General features: G+C 37.2%; 1 protein-coding gene across 1 annotated transcript; it reads left to right on the forward strand.

Moving 5' to 3' along the window:
* Positions 1-7,714: 7,714 nt before the first annotated feature.
* Positions 7,715-8,338, forward strand: LOC129950670 (uncharacterized). The gene has a single exon (XM_056062595.1). The coding sequence runs from the start codon at positions 7,715-7,717 to the stop codon at positions 8,336-8,338; it is 624 nt and encodes a 207-aa protein (XP_055918570.1).
* The last annotated feature ends 7,616 nt before the right edge of the window (positions 8,339-15,954 follow it).

Here is a 15,954-nt window from a genome sequence, read left to right on the forward strand (position 1 = left end):
AGCACTTCGGGTTTCCAGACCCAAGGCAAAATAGGGAGGTGCTGGGAGAAGATACAACGTCGAACGGCTACAATCGCAAGAGATCGCCAAATCCTTTTCCGACCGATTTTCAAGTAACCTCTCTCGAAGTTCTCTGCCGCCAACACAATGTTTTGAAAACCAGTGGCAACATTGCCAAGATGCAATCACAGAGGCCGCCTCTGATGTGCTGGGTTTCAAGCGCCCATCAAAAAGGAACCCCTGGTTTGATGAGGAATGTCGGCAGGCAAATACGAGTACAGCCAAACAACAGGCACGCAAAGCGGCGCTGCATAAAAGGAAGAGAACTGCTCATGAGCTCTATGAGCAGAAGAGACGAGAGGAACGCCGACTTCTCAGAAGGAAAAATAGAGGGCATGAAAAGCGTGCGGTCGAAGATGTTGAGAGGTTTAAAAGCAGGAATGAAGTTCGAAAGTTTTATGAACAGGTGAAACGATATTCACAGGTACATAAAACTAGAACAGAGGGCTGCAAAGACGAAAGTGGAAACATCATAGAGAAACCACAGTCAATGCTGAGGATATGAAAGGACCACTTCTGCAGACTGTATAACAGCGAATTCCACTGTCAGGCAGGATGATCCATTCAACTTAGACGAAGTAAAGATTGCCATATCTAAGATGAAGTCTAATAAAGCCGCTGGAGCGGATGGCTTGAATGCCGAGCTCTTTAAAGGAGCTGGAAAATATTTTGGTTAGGAGCATGCACCATTTTATCTGTAAGATATGGTCGGAAGAATGCATGCCTGATGAATGGAACCTCAGTATTGTTTGCCCGATCCTGAAAAATAAGACCGTCTAAACTGCCCCAACTAAGAGGTATCAGTCTACTTAACATCGCCTATAAAATCTTCTCTGCCGTAATATGTGAACGTCTAAAGCCCATCGTCAACAACCTCATAGGTTCTTATGAGTGGGGTTTTAGACCAGGAAAGTCCACAGTTGATCAAATATTCACATTACGGCCGATCCTGGAAAAACCCAAGAACACAAAATCAACACCCACCATCTTTTCATCGATTTCAAGCCCGCATATGACAGCATCTACAGGGACGAGCTGTATAGAGCCATGACTAGTTTTGGCATCCTTGCCAAACTCGTCCGTTTGTGCAGGATGACCATAATGAATTCACGCTGCTTCATAAAGGTTGAAAACAACTTCACAGAACCTTTCGATGTCAAAAAAGGTTTTAGACAAGGTGATGCGCTGTCATGCGATTTTTTTTAACATCGCGCTTAAGAGAATAGTGCAGAGCTCACACGTCAACACTTGCGGCACTATCTTTCTGTCCAATTACTAGCATATGCTGATGACATTGACATAATCGGAAGAACTCAGCGTGAAGTCAATGGGGCTTTTGTGAGTATTGAAGCAAAGGCAGCAAAAATGGGTTTAACGGTTAATGAGGGCAAAACAAAGTACATGCTGTCGTCAAGAAAAGACATACAACACTTGGTCTTGGTCAAAACGTCACCATCGACAGACGTTACTTTGAGGTAGTCAAGGACTTCGTCTACATACGCTTCGCTGTACACAAAGAAAACAACACCAGTGCTGAGATCAAACGCAAAATAACTATTGCTAACCGCTGTTTCTTTGGACTAAGAAAGAAATTGAATGGTAAAGTCCTCTCTCGAGGGACCAAAGTGTTGCTATATAAGACCCTTATCATCCCCGTCCTGCTATACGGTGCAGAAGCATGGACTATGACAAAAGCGGATGAAAGCACCTTGGGTTGGTTCGAGAGAAAAGTTCTTCTTGTGATCTACGGTCCCGTATGCATCGGAGGGGAGTGGAGGAGAAGATGAAACGACGAGCTGTACGGGCTGTACAGCGACGTAGATTTAGCCGGAAGGGTAAAAGTCTAAGATGGCTGGGTCACGTAGAGCGCATGGAAACCAATGCGGAAACCGGAAAGTCTTCGAACCCACACCCACAGGACAGTGCCAGTAGAGGAAGACCTCGGATCAGGTGGTGCGTACAAGTGGAAGGTGACTTCACTCAACGAGGAGTGGAGACATCTAGCTCTTTACATATAGGTCAAGAGGTAAAAAGATTAAGTAATGCTTCTTTTCCTGCAGTTAGAGTTGTCCTCATTGTCATTTTAATATACATATACACATACATGCCATTCCCTGTACCTTTGTAAGGGTTTTTAAGTTTTTAGTTTTCCTAATGCAATCCATTAAACCGCAAGCTACCAAAGGTGAGCACTGGTCTGCCCATTACAGTGTTAACCCACGTTATAATCTAAGGATTAGTTCCCTAGTTTCTGCTAAAAATCATATTTCAGGAGAAATCTACCTGATCTATTTTTGGAGTTCTCTAGTGTATTTGGGCCTCAATCTAACTTTTTATCTAGGATTACTCCTGAGTATTTAGCTTGATTTGAAAATTTCAGTTTAGTTCCCTCTATAGGAACTATAAGGATTGTCCAATCTGGGATTTTCCTGATACATGTTTGTAAAGAATATTAGGCCTTTTTTGAGGCGTTTAAAAGTAAGGCCGCAGCTTTTTGTCTAGGTGCAGATCCGAGATAATGCTTGGTTCAAGTATTCGCTAATAGTAAAAAGCAATTTTCGTATCACTAGTAGCGGTACAACATCTTTGACTCCACTGTATTCAAGTTTGGTAAATATCCAGGATCCAACTTTATAATGGATTGTTCTACTTCGGCTTTTTTGATGCAGCCAGCGTATAGTTCTTATCATGAAGTGCTTTACCAATTGTTTTCGCCACGTTGTGTAAGCCTGTTTCTACACTTTTGCCTTTGAAGTAAGCGTTTTGTGTAAAAGATACAATGTCTGGCTTCAGACTGCTACGTATGAAATATCTAGAAATATTTCAAAGCTTTTGAGAATTAACGATGTAAGACTTATGGGTGTGGCTGGGCTTACCAGCTTTAGGTATAAAAACTGCTCTGACGATTTAAGGACATATTACCATTTAAGGCTGCTGTAGAATAAATGTTATAGATAGAACTTAATAAATAAAATAAATGTGAATTTAATTTCGAAATTAGAGTAAAAGAATCTTGATATTAAATCAATTCCTACCGTTTTCAATTTCAAAAACCAAGTAATTGTTATTCATTATTATTTTGCAATATTATACAAATAAAGTAAAATTCGTATTTTTATTTTCGGTAAAGGATCGTTTTTATTGATGACATTTAAAAAGCACAAATCATTTTCCCACAAATTTAAGGATAACTCTACATTAATTATGTTTATAAATAAAACCAATGAGCTCCAATTGCTAGAAAACGCAAACATTACGTACTTTTTTGAATTGTTGTATTTAATTTTGTTAACCATGAGCTTATGGTAAGATAGGAGAAGGGAAAAAAGAGAACATCACAAAATAAAATTCAGCTTTTTCAAATATCAGATTATATGTCTACCTTATTTTCCGTAAATAAAATTGAAACCCAAACCTGAATGAACATTAATCCAAACAACAAATTCCCGCTAAAGGTTAGCCTTAGGCATTTTCCAACAATATATATAATAGAGTGTTGTGTGTATGTACTTTTATATATATATCCGTATACGAGTATTGTGTTTCGGTACATAAAAATCTTTATGTGAATTTGGCAGAGAACAAAACACAAAAGGTATCCAATTCACATTCGAGAATTGTTTATCCATCAGATACAATTTCCTGGCCTACCCAGCAGGTCCTCGTACTCGTATAATGTAGTTTTAAAGGATTCATTATATGTCAATTGGAATTGGAAGGGAAAGGATCGATTTCTCATGCAAGAGGAAATCAATTCGAGTGGCAGAAAACCCAATAACTACATATGTACGGGTATCATAAAGTGATGTTCAAAACTTCCAAGCCCAAGCTCTTTATACCTGTAGATACCACTAGGTATCTACAAGGAGCATCAGTGAGATTTGCACGAGGAAAGGAAAATGTAGGAATTAAGGTCAGTCCAGTTTATTCGATAGCGATACTGATACCGTTTCCCGTTGCTGGTGCTGGTGCCGATTCCTAATACTGCCCATGGGAAATTAAGGAAAAGCTGTCTTTTGCACACGAAATACCATCATTCGAACCTCGAATGAACATGTATTAAAAAATAATTATATGGTCAATTGGATTTAATTGGGGCATAGATCCTTTCGTTTCAACTTTCTTCTTTTTTTTGTTTGTTTCTTTATTTTTGAGAGATAAATAATGTATGGACAGGATGACCTTCCTGAAACATAGATTTATTTAGACTTTAAATAGAGTTTGAGGACAAAAATATTTTATTTAAATTTTTTTTTAGAAGAAAAGAAATTATAATTTTTTATTTCCTCTACAAGCTTCGTGTTATAAATAAAATCCAAAAATTCTATGATTTGGCATTTCATGATATTGCATAAGGTAGGCTATTAGAATTAAAGAGTATTCCGATCTGTTTGAAATATAGTAATTTTGTAAGGATTAGTTCGTCTGGATTTACATCTTCATGGAACAAAAATGACTCTCACGATTTTGGACCGATTTCGAAACAAATTTTTTATTTCACATAATCATTTTTTCAATTCTTTAACCGACCGCGATTTCAAACTCATAAAAGAAGCTGGGATGCGACCCACACTGATAACTTACCATCCCGATTGTCGATTTGTTTTGTTTAAAAGTTTGTAGGTTGTCGTGTGGGGTTAAAACATTTTTGGTGACCCCGGCATTCAAAGAACATCAGCTTTACTATGGATAGTTTAGCCAGGAGCCAACGCATATCTGGATAGGAGATACAATCAATCATCCGCAACTTCTCGAAAGATTCCTCCACCCGCAAAATAACTAGAGAATACTTCACGTCAAGACTCAATCGTCTAAACACCGTATGAGAAGAATTCGAAGCTACAGACGGCAGAATTCGCGACACACCAGACATATCGTTAGACCACGAGTACCTTAACTCTAAGTATTTCGAACAAATTAAGACATTATACGAAAAGTATAAGCAAATCTTAAGGGTATGTCTCCCGCAGAAGCGAACTCAGAACTCATGTAAATGAATTTGAATGTATTAGTGAAAGATCGTTACTCTCTTCATTACCAAATTCAAAATTTGAATTTCCAATTACTCTATATTTGCCTCTTGATCTTTTTTGTCTCTCTGAGCGAGGGATATATTTCCGCACAAGCAGCCAATCAAAGAAATAAGAAATAGAACAACGTTGCATAATAAACCGGTTTTTTTTGGTATGTCTAGTTAGGTAGATTTGTTGTTGTCTTTTGCATATGGTTCGAATTTTATAAAGCAAGTGGGTATTTTGCTATCGAAGGAGATGTTTTTTTCTTGAATTTCTTTTTTTGGTCGAAAAATTTTCTAATTATTGAAAATACCTATTTTATTTTAATATTTTTTTACTTCCCATTGGAAATTATTGTAATGGGTCTCGAGGTTTCAAGGTCCCTAGAGTCAAAATAAAAGGTTTTTAGAAACATGGTTGTGCGTGCGTGTGTACGTACGTTCGTACGTCCGAACTTTCGCGACGTTTTTTTCGTCGTCCATAGCTCAAGAACCAGAAGAGATATCGACTTCAAATAAATTTTGCTATACAGATAATAAGGCAGAAAGCTGCAGAAAGGGCTCTCAAGAAAATTGCGTAGGTGTTTTTTTTTACCATAGCAGTTTAAAAAAAAAGGTGAAAATTTTGGATAACCCTAAATATCTTACGAACCAAAAACGCTAGAGACTTGAATTAAATTTTATATAATATATTGTAACGTGATATCAACCAAGTTTTTTTTTTGAAAAAAATCCATTTAATGGTTTTTTTATAAATCAAAAAACTGAAAAAAAATGTGTCACCTACCAAATTTTACGACTAAAATATGATTTCATCTCCAAAACAATTTTGTGCAACGAAAAATAATGTTTTTCAAATCTGATAAAATTTTGAGAAAAATCGAATTGAAATATAAAAAATAAAAACCTAAACAAAAATTAATAAAAATTGGTAAAAATTGACTTTCGACTCAAATATCTTTTCAAAACTTTGATACATTGGCTTTAATTTACTTTTATCTTTTAAAAAATATTGTCGTCAACATTTAATAAAATTTTGAGAAAAATCGAATTGACAGTTTTTTTATACAAAATAAAAATCTAAAAAACTTTACTCAAAGTTGTTAAAAATTGAATATCGATTCAAAACTCTTTTCATTTCATTTTTATATAAAAATCCAACAGTCCGTTTTTTCATAAAAAATTAAATCTACAAAAAATAGTACGCAAATACAATACCTCTTTACCCTTTTTTATACCTACACTACAATGTGCAACCACAAAACTTGCCGAAAGTTGAACCAAAAATCAAATTCTGCTTATACGATTGACTACGTAACACCCAAATCACGAGTCCATGACCTTACATCATACCACATACTAGAAAAAAAAATATTTCTAAGAAAAGTCTTTTTTTTGTTGTATTTTCTGTTATTGTATACCGCAAGCAAAACAAAGAATACAAAAACTAAATGAGCCATGAGACCAACAACAAAAAAAAAATCTGAGAGAGGATGGGCGGGCGAAATTCTTTTGCAAAGAATTCTCTTCTTGAGCGCTGAGATGCAGTGGCATTCTTGGGAACTGGAAACTTCATTGTGTGCGTTTACAAAGAAATTTGTTGTTAAAAAATGCAAAATAGACCTCTTTTATAAAAATTAAATTAAATAAATAGTAGACGCAAGAACTTTTTACTTTTTTAAATAGAATAAACAAAATGCCAAAAAAAAATAAAAAAAATATTTTGCAATTATATAAACTCCCAATCCCTCACAATTGCACCACAAATGTTGTTATATTGAAATGCATTTTTAATTATGTTGCGACAAATATTTTTTTTTTTCAAAATCGATAGTAAGAGTAATATATATGGTCCTTTTTTTAAAAAAAAAAATTAAAACTAAAAAAATAAAAATCAGCTCGCCCCATGAATTCGCAAAAAATATTGGAAAAAAAAGAATGCATTTTGGATTTGTTGTCTAAAAAAGTTACTATAACTATTTTAAAAACAAAAATTTAAAAGCAAATATCTGAACATATATTTAGAATTTGAAAAAAAGTTAAATTGACTTAGCTAGCTGTTATACTTTGGAAGTTTTATCAAATATTGCACCTATGCCACAATGCAAATTTGCCCTATTTTTCATAGTTTTCTACAATTTTTCTTGGAATAAATAAATAAATTAAAAAAAAAATAAAATCGATACTATTTATAAAAATGTATTGTTTTTTGGAAAAAAATATAAAAAAAATAAAAAATTATATTTTACACACTGCCCCATTGATTTTCGCAAGTAACTACCTGAATTTAATGATTTTTTAGTGATTCTAGTGCTGTTAAGGAACAAACAATTTTTTTAAATTTTTTATTCCTTTATACATATTTAGCCCAATATATTTTCAATCAAAACCCGTTTATTTCGTTTAAATATTTAAAAAAATGTGAACGCTACAAAGCTAAGCGCAAAGCACCAATCAATTTTTTTGCATGCGACATGCCCTTAAGTGATTCACTGGCGCAGATAGAGACCAGGAACAACACCAAACTCGATGTCGTGCCAAAGGGAACAGAAGACAATCAATCTCAACCTAATGATGCATTGACATTAACAAATTAAAAACCCAAACATTGAGACCCTGATGAGAAGACAAAAGGCACTAATGAATTCACTAGCCCGACTCATCAACGGAAAAGTAAAAGAAGAAGCACCCATCCAATGTCTGGAGGCTATGAACAGACTTTGGACTCAGGTTGAGGAGATTCATCACTCCATTTGGGAAGCTGTTAATGATCCGGGATCTGAGGGTTACAACAGGGAGTTGTACACCGAATTAGAGACATCAGTTCTCAAAAATCAAGCTTCTTTGAGCAAAACTTTATCAAGCGAGCCATCAAAACAGCTAGCTGATCGCCCGGCAATTCAGTTGCCTAAAATGTCGATACCCAAATTCGACGGCGATTATTTAAAATGGCAAACATTTTCCGGCATCTTCACTAAGATGATACATGAACAACCATTACCACCCATCCAAAAAATGTGGTATTTGAAAACAAATGTGTCCGGTGATGCAGAGAGACTGATGCGCCATCTTGAACTGACCGAAGACAACTACAGTATTGCTTGGAACATTCTCCAGGATAGTTTGAGCAATAAAAGGGCGCAAACCTCAGCAATTATCCAGAGGATTCTCAGTCTGCCGAACATGAATCCAGAAATGAAGGCCATCAGAGAATTTCATGACGCAATCCATAAATGTCTCAAATCTCAAAACTCTTGGCATTGAGACAGCATCTTGGGCCCCATTACTCACTCATCTCTTAATAAAGAAGAGAGAGAGAGAGAGAGAGAGAGAGAGAGAGAGAGAGAGAGAGAGAGAGAGAGAGAGAGAGAGAGTTAGAGAGAAAACCCTCGAGAGCTTCAGACAATGGACGAATTTCTTAAATTTAAAAAAAAACGATTTGAGTCGTTAGGAGCTGTTGGCGGAAAAGAAAAGTCCAAGGCGGGTGACAACAATAGCCACATCCAACACGGAAAATTGCAAGGTATGTCTGATAAAAGGCCACCCTATTTACTATTGTGAGAAGTTCTTAAAACTGTCAGCTGCTGAAAGACTTAAATGGACCAAAGACGACATCTATGTGTAAATTGTTTCAAAGTTGATCATAATGCTGCAGTAAGTGCTCAGGTAAACACAATACCTTACTGCATTCAGAATAGCCATGTTCACCAAGTCCAAATCAAAGAAAATCTAATTCATCTACAACCATCGTAGCAGGTGCTACAACTACCAAATTGATGTCATCAGAAGTGGCAGGCTCTTCACCGCTCACGGTTGCCACTATACAACAACTGAATAACAAGCAGGGTCACGTTCTTTTGGCCACCGCAAGGGTTCTAATCACAGCAAATGACGGACAAACATGTTAAGTTAGAGCTATCTTAGATTCCGGTTGTCAAAAATCAATTTTTACCAACTTTTGTTAAGTTTTTACTTAAATTTGAGTTTTTTGCAATAAAAAACTGTCAATTCAATTTTACTTAAAATTTTACTAAATTTGAAAAACAATATTTTTTATAAGATAAAATAAGTTTGAAGCCACAGTCTCAAGTTTCTGCAAAGATATTTGTGTCGAAATTAAATTTATACCAACTTAATGTAATGTTCTTTTTAGGTTTTTATTTTTTATAAAAAAAACTGACAATTTGATTTTTCTCAAAATTTTACCAAATGTTAAAAACGTTATTTTTCGTTGCACAAAGTTGCTTTGGAGATAAATCATTTTTTATTCGTAAAATTTTCGAGGTGAAAAATTTTGTTCAGTTTTTTCGATTTATTAAAAAACCGTTAATTGGTTTTATTTCTTAAAATATTCTGATTTGGCATCACGTTCCAATACTTACTTACTTAAGATGGCGCTACAGTCCTGTGTGAACTAGGGGTTCACCCAACAAACTTCTCCATCTAGCTCTTTCCCTACCTAGATGTCTCCAATTTCGCGCTCCAAGTTGGGTGAGGTCACTTTTCACTTGTACGCGCCACCTGATCCGCAGTCTTCCTCTACTTCGTTGTCCTGGGGGTGTGGATTCGAAGACTTTCCGGGCCGGAGCATTGGTTTCCATGCGCTCTAAGTGACCCAGCCAATTTAGTCGTTGGACTTTTACCCTTCTGGCTAAGTCAACATCGCTGTACAGCCCGTACAGGTCGTCGTTCCATCTTCTCCTCCACTTCCCTTCGATGCATACGGGACCGTAGATCACACAAAGAACTTTTCTCTCGAACCGACCCAAGGTGATTTCATCCGCTTTTGTCATAGTCCATGCTTCTGCACCGCATAGCAGGACAGGGATGATAAGGGTCTTATATAGCGATATTTTGGTCACTTGAGAGAGGACCGAATAAGTCGTAGAAGCCCTACTGGAACTGTAGACGCCACCGTTGATTCCATCTCGGGAATTCCTCCGCCGTCTGCCGTCTGGATAAGAAGAGGTGAGTTAGTCACGTTACAATATATAAATTAAAATTTATTTAAGTCTCTAGCGTCATTGGCTCTGATATTTAGGGTTAACCAAAATTTACCTTTTTACCTATGATAAAAAAAACCACCCACCCAATTGTTTTGAGACCCCTTTCTGTATCTTTCTGCAATATTGTCCTTATAACAAAATTTATTTGGAGTCGATAGTTCTTCTGGTTCTGTTCTTGAGCTATGGACGACGAAAAAAACGTCGCAAACGTACGGACGTACCCACGCACGCATAAACATCTCTCTTAAAATCTTTTATTTCGACTTTAAGGACCTTGAAACGTGGAGCAATTTTCAACCTTTCAATTCGTCAAATCGGACCGATCTTCACTTACCAGTGTGGATCGCCTCTAAAGATTGAAAAAGTGGATTACTAATATGAAGTCTAAGTCCAATATTCCAAATAAATTGAAGTTAAAAAAGTAAATTTTGATTTCAAATTTAACTTCATTACAATTACCACAACCAGTCCGAATTCAACCTGACATAGGCTCCTACGTTCACCCTACAACTTTTAAAACCTCTTTTCCGACCAGCTCAATCTCTATCAACTTTCCAAACTTTATTCTTTTTCATACCTTAAACCCAGCTGCATCTTGCACACCGCCTGCTCACAATCAACCTAAAATACAATATAGGACATCAGTTCCTGTCTCTCCTATTGCAAGTCCCACCATTTTGAATCGATGCTTCCACTTTCTGTTAAAATTATTGATTACGTCTAGGTTTGATAACTCATCAATTACTTGCAAACGTAGTTCAATTTTCATTGAAGGCAAAACTAAAACCACCCTTATTAAAAACGAAGGCCTACCAAACAGATTCTAACTGTCTTCGTAACATATCAATACACCCGTTTCCATGAAGGATTCAATATTATTCCTGCTACAGTCACAAAATACCTGAATACATATGCTTCTCACAGTGTTAACCCTAACTGTCTCTTTATAACCAGAACGTAAGAGGTCTTCAAACAAAAAAGACGCACGTCGTCAGTGTTTATTGATTCCCAAGAACTTCCTTATGATATCTTCGCACTAACCGAAAGATCAAGTGTTTTTTCTTTTGAATGTATTTGTGCCAAATTATCGACTCGTTCGCTCTAACTATAAATTTCTCCGCCTCCGAGATGCAAATAGGCTTCATTACTAAAGATGATTTTTCTATGAAAATCTTGTCAACTTTTAGCTGTGACAGCGGCGCAAATATTTTCATAACCCAAGACCATTGTGTCATATCTGCAAATTTCTCATGCCAAAAAACGCCCGTTAAAGTTAAAACCCCTACGATAACCGTTTGACAATATGAGAGAGCCAACTGGGACTGTCTCAATTATTGTATCAGGAACTGTAACTGGTAACTATGCTTCTTCGATAGTGATGTGGATTCCAGGCTCCAGCGTAGATATGTTTACAAAATGGAATCCTTTGTGAGAAATTTTATCCCGAAGAGGGTAAAATCTAGCAAACCCAAAGAAAACTCATGGTTTGATTTGAGCTGTAAAGAGAAGATTTTTAGGATTATTTCCCAAACTGGGGAAATCCGGAATAACGGCCGAAGCATTCAATTTTTACATGACCAAAAATTACGGCAAAAGAAGTAGTGTCCCAAATGTAGTAAAAATGTCTGGTCATTTGTAAAAAAAATATGGGCAACCCTCAGCAACCGTCAGTTCCTACGCCCGTTTCGAATGAAACTTCTATTTTTAGCTCGATTGAATAAGCCAATTTGCTTGCAGCACAGTTTGCTGTTAATTCGATTCTTCTGTACACGAAAGTGTAAACGATTCTATGGGACGAATTTCAGCGGTTGCAAACCCTCTGCGAAAGCTTTTCCAGCTGTCCTATTCTACAGATCTCATTCCGAGTGGATGGAAAACAGAATTTGTTCAACCTGTCCCTAAAAAGGTGAATGCTCCTCACCCTCTAACTATCGTCCAATAGCACTTACGACCCTTCTTCCCAAGGCCACGGAAGAGCTTAAGAAATATTTTGAAGAATGGAATCTTCTTAATAACCGGCAGTATGGCTTTCATAGTAATAGGACCACTTGTGATCTCATGGTTTATCTCACCGAACAGTGGAACAAATCTTTACATCGTTTTGGATAAAGTGAGATTATTGCACCTGATATTTCAAAGGTATTTGATAGAGTTGGCATCAAGCTCTCTTATAGAAAATATGTGCTTTTGGTATTGATGAATCTCTTCTTTGTTGAGCTAGAAATTACCTTTCGCACCATTCAATTCAACTAGTAATGGACGGGTTCAAATCCGATATTCACAAAATAAATGCTGGTGTGCCACAGGGTTTCGTTTTATCTCCGGCGCTCTTCCTTATTTTTATAAATGATCTTTTGTTTGAAAATTCTAACCCACTGAATTGTTTCGCTGATAACAGTAGCCTCAGCTTTTTATATTCGTTTTGACATTATCAATCTTGTTCTTCGAATGTGGACTACCAACTGCAGCTTATGATAAGCTCATTAAATTCTGATCTTGACAGCATTGTCCAATGGGTAATCGAAAAAAGTGTAGAATTTAATGCTTCCAAAACTAAATGCTGTCTACTATCGCAAAAGCGTTACCTTTTGCATCGAGGCGACTGAACAGCTTTCAGTCCTAGGTATGTGTATCTGGCTATAATCTATAAGTCCTATATTCGTATAAAATACTATAACCCACTTGAGTATATTAGACAGAATTCAAAAGAAAGCTCTGGAAATTAACCGTTGCATAGCTGAAACTTACTCACTTTCCTGGTAGCTCTCTTACTGAAACTTGCAACAATTACATACGTTCAAGTTCAAATACAACATATCCACAAGGTCTGATCACAAAGGATAAGCTACAATGGGCTCTCAACAGCTTCAAACCATTTAAAGCTGCAGGGCCAGATGGAATAATACCAGCCGAATTATAAAAGACTTCTGATATAATTGCACCAATCCTTGAGGCAATTTTTACCAGCTGTCTTTACCTGGTCCATGTTCCCTCGGCAGGGAGAGAAGTTAAAGTTGTTTTTATACCTAAAGCAGGTAAATGCTCCCAAGTTAATCCTAAAGATTTACGACCTATAAGTCTATCATCATTCCTTCTTAAGACCCTGGAAAGATTGATTGATATTCATTTAAGGGCACGTATCGATACAAGACTTCTGTCTTCGTCTCAACATGCCTACTATAAGGGTAAATCGGTGGAAACAGCGTTACACACTTTAGTACGCACCATCGAATATTCCCTCCATCATAAAGAGTTCACTATGGTTGCTTTCCTTGACATCGAAGGTGCCTTTAACAACGTGGACACATCTGCAATCACTTCTGCACTGACATCTCTAAATGTAGAGAGTTCGCTTCGGGAGTTAATTCATTTAATGCTTACTAGCGGAATAATTAATTCAAAACTGGGCAACTCTTCTAGCAGACGATTCGTTAGTAGAGGGACACCGCAAGGTGGTGTTCTATCCCCTCTCCTCTGGAACCTAGTGGTGAATGAAATCCTAACTAGTCTGGATGCGGAGGGTTTCAGAGTGATAGCCTATGCGGACGACGTTGCTATAGCAGTTTCAGGAAAGCATTTTAACATCCTAAAAGAACTCTTACAAAATGCCTCAGACAGACTAATACTCTGGGCTGATCGGTGTGGACTGGGTGTTAACCCACACAAAACCGATCTGATCTTATTTTCAAGGAGATACAAAATTCCATTTGTCAACCCTCCTTTTATTAAAGGAATCCAATTAAAATTCTCAGACGAGGCTAAATACCTAGGTCTTGTCTTAGACAAAAAACTAAATTGGAAACGCAACGTACAGGAAAGAGTCAAAAAAGCTACTGTAGCTCTCTCTTCTTGCAAAAAAGCTATTGGTAATAAATGGGGCTTACAACCTAGAATCGCATTGTCTATACACATAGTTAATCAGACCGATTTCAATTTACGGTGTGGCAGTATGGTGGACTGCTTTAGAGAAGGGTATAAACAGGGATAAGTTAAATAAAGTCCAACGTTCTGCCTGCCTTTGTATAAGCGGATCGCTTCGCACGACCACGTCCGCGGCACTGGACACCTTGCTCTGCCTTACACCTCTTGACATATTTAGCAAACAAATAGCTGCAAGCTCTGCTATTCGCCTCAATGCTTCGTCGCAGTGGACTAACAACAGCATTGGAAACTCCGTAATTCTAAGGTACTTAGAATCAATTCCAAAGCACACAGAGTACACCATGCCCCAACTACAATTCGACAGAAACTTCCAGATTTCTATATACTACCAGATCTTTTTGGGAGGATAGGACATTCTTGGAGGATGAGTCAATCCATTTTTACACAGATGGGTCAAAAACCAAAGAAGGGGTTGGTGGAGGTGTGTACTCTGAACGACTGAAATTAAGTCTCTCATTCCGCCTTCCCAATCATTGTAGCGTGTTCCAGGCGGAACTTTTGGCGATTTATGAAGTCCTGTCTTTGGCTCAAAGAAAATGTGATATCAACATCTGATATCCGTATTTTCTCTGACAGCCGAGCCGGGTCATAGAGACATTCCAGTTAACTGTAAGGCAGATGAACTCGCCAGGAACGGTACAGTACAGCCCATCCTACCACGTTTGGCTACCAATCGCTACTTGTAAATTGTTTCTAATGCAGGACGCTGTGAGGAGGACAAGCACCAGGTGAAACAACATCACCACGTGTCAAGCCACAAAGAACATCTAGCCAACACTGGATATAAAACGTTCAAGGTGCTTGCCCTCTCTAAGCAGATCGCGTATAAGCTCGATAATAGGTGTCATAACCGGACACTGTCTAATAGGAAAGCACGCCACGAGACTAGGCGTATTCTCAAATGACTTTTGCAGAAGCTGTATGGACGAGGAAGAGGAAGAAACGGTTTGTCATCTTCTCTGCACATGCCCTGCTCTAGCTCGAAAACGCAAGAATTACCTAGGAGAATTCTTCTTTAACGATCTAAACGATCTAAATCATATCGGTATAATCAGCCTCTCACGTTTCGTAAGGGACTCTAACTGGTTCCATTGAGCTTAGGAGGAAGCCTCAAGATTCATGTGGTATCACAACGGGGCATTAAACTGGCCTAAGTGTGTCCGTTTCCATCTTGGAGAGCCACTATAACCTAACCCAACCTAACCTATAACTAAAACTTTTGTATTTCTTGAGCACTGTCGTAAGGTTTCATGTCCGTCATTATTTAATCGGTACTTTCATAAACAGTTCCTTAATGAAATAGCTATTTACATTCGTCCCCTCGAAAAATTCAACCTTTACACCCTTTCTCTTAGGAATGATCATCAGTTTACTCTTGAGGCCAATTTCTGACGTACAACAAAGTACAGAGATTTTTTCTTTAGTCGCACTACACGAATGTGAAAAGCTTTAAAAGACTTAATATTTCCCACTCATTTCAATGCGACATTCAAAACCAATGTGCATCGGTATCTCCTTTCTAATACTATATTCCCTTCCTAATTGCTCGCACTGTGTTTAATCATTGTAAGGGTATTCATACCCCCTTTAGTTTAATACGTTTTCTAAACTTCACTCTACAATTTGACATGTCTATAAATTGGAAGTTTATTTTTTGCCCACCAAACTTTGCAGAGCAAAATCTTAATCCAAAATTATTATCAGCCTGATTTGTTTGCTAAGATCCAAAAGTTTCTCATGTGGACTTATAAAACCATAACATTTATTTGGTCAGACAATAACAATCAAGTTCTTAGCTCAGCAAATACGTATACAATTATATTTGCTGTGGCCGGTCATAGAAGATTATTCAAAGTGGTTGTTAAGTTGACTTGTTTATTGCATATTATGTAAAAACAGCACCATCAAGTTCACCCTTTTGCTGACACAACT

The sequence above is a fragment of the Eupeodes corollae genome, chromosome 3 (assembly GCF_945859685.1).
Source record: "Eupeodes corollae chromosome 3, idEupCoro1.1, whole genome shotgun sequence".
NCBI classification, from domain to species: domain Eukaryota; kingdom Metazoa; phylum Arthropoda; class Insecta; order Diptera; family Syrphidae; genus Eupeodes; species Eupeodes corollae.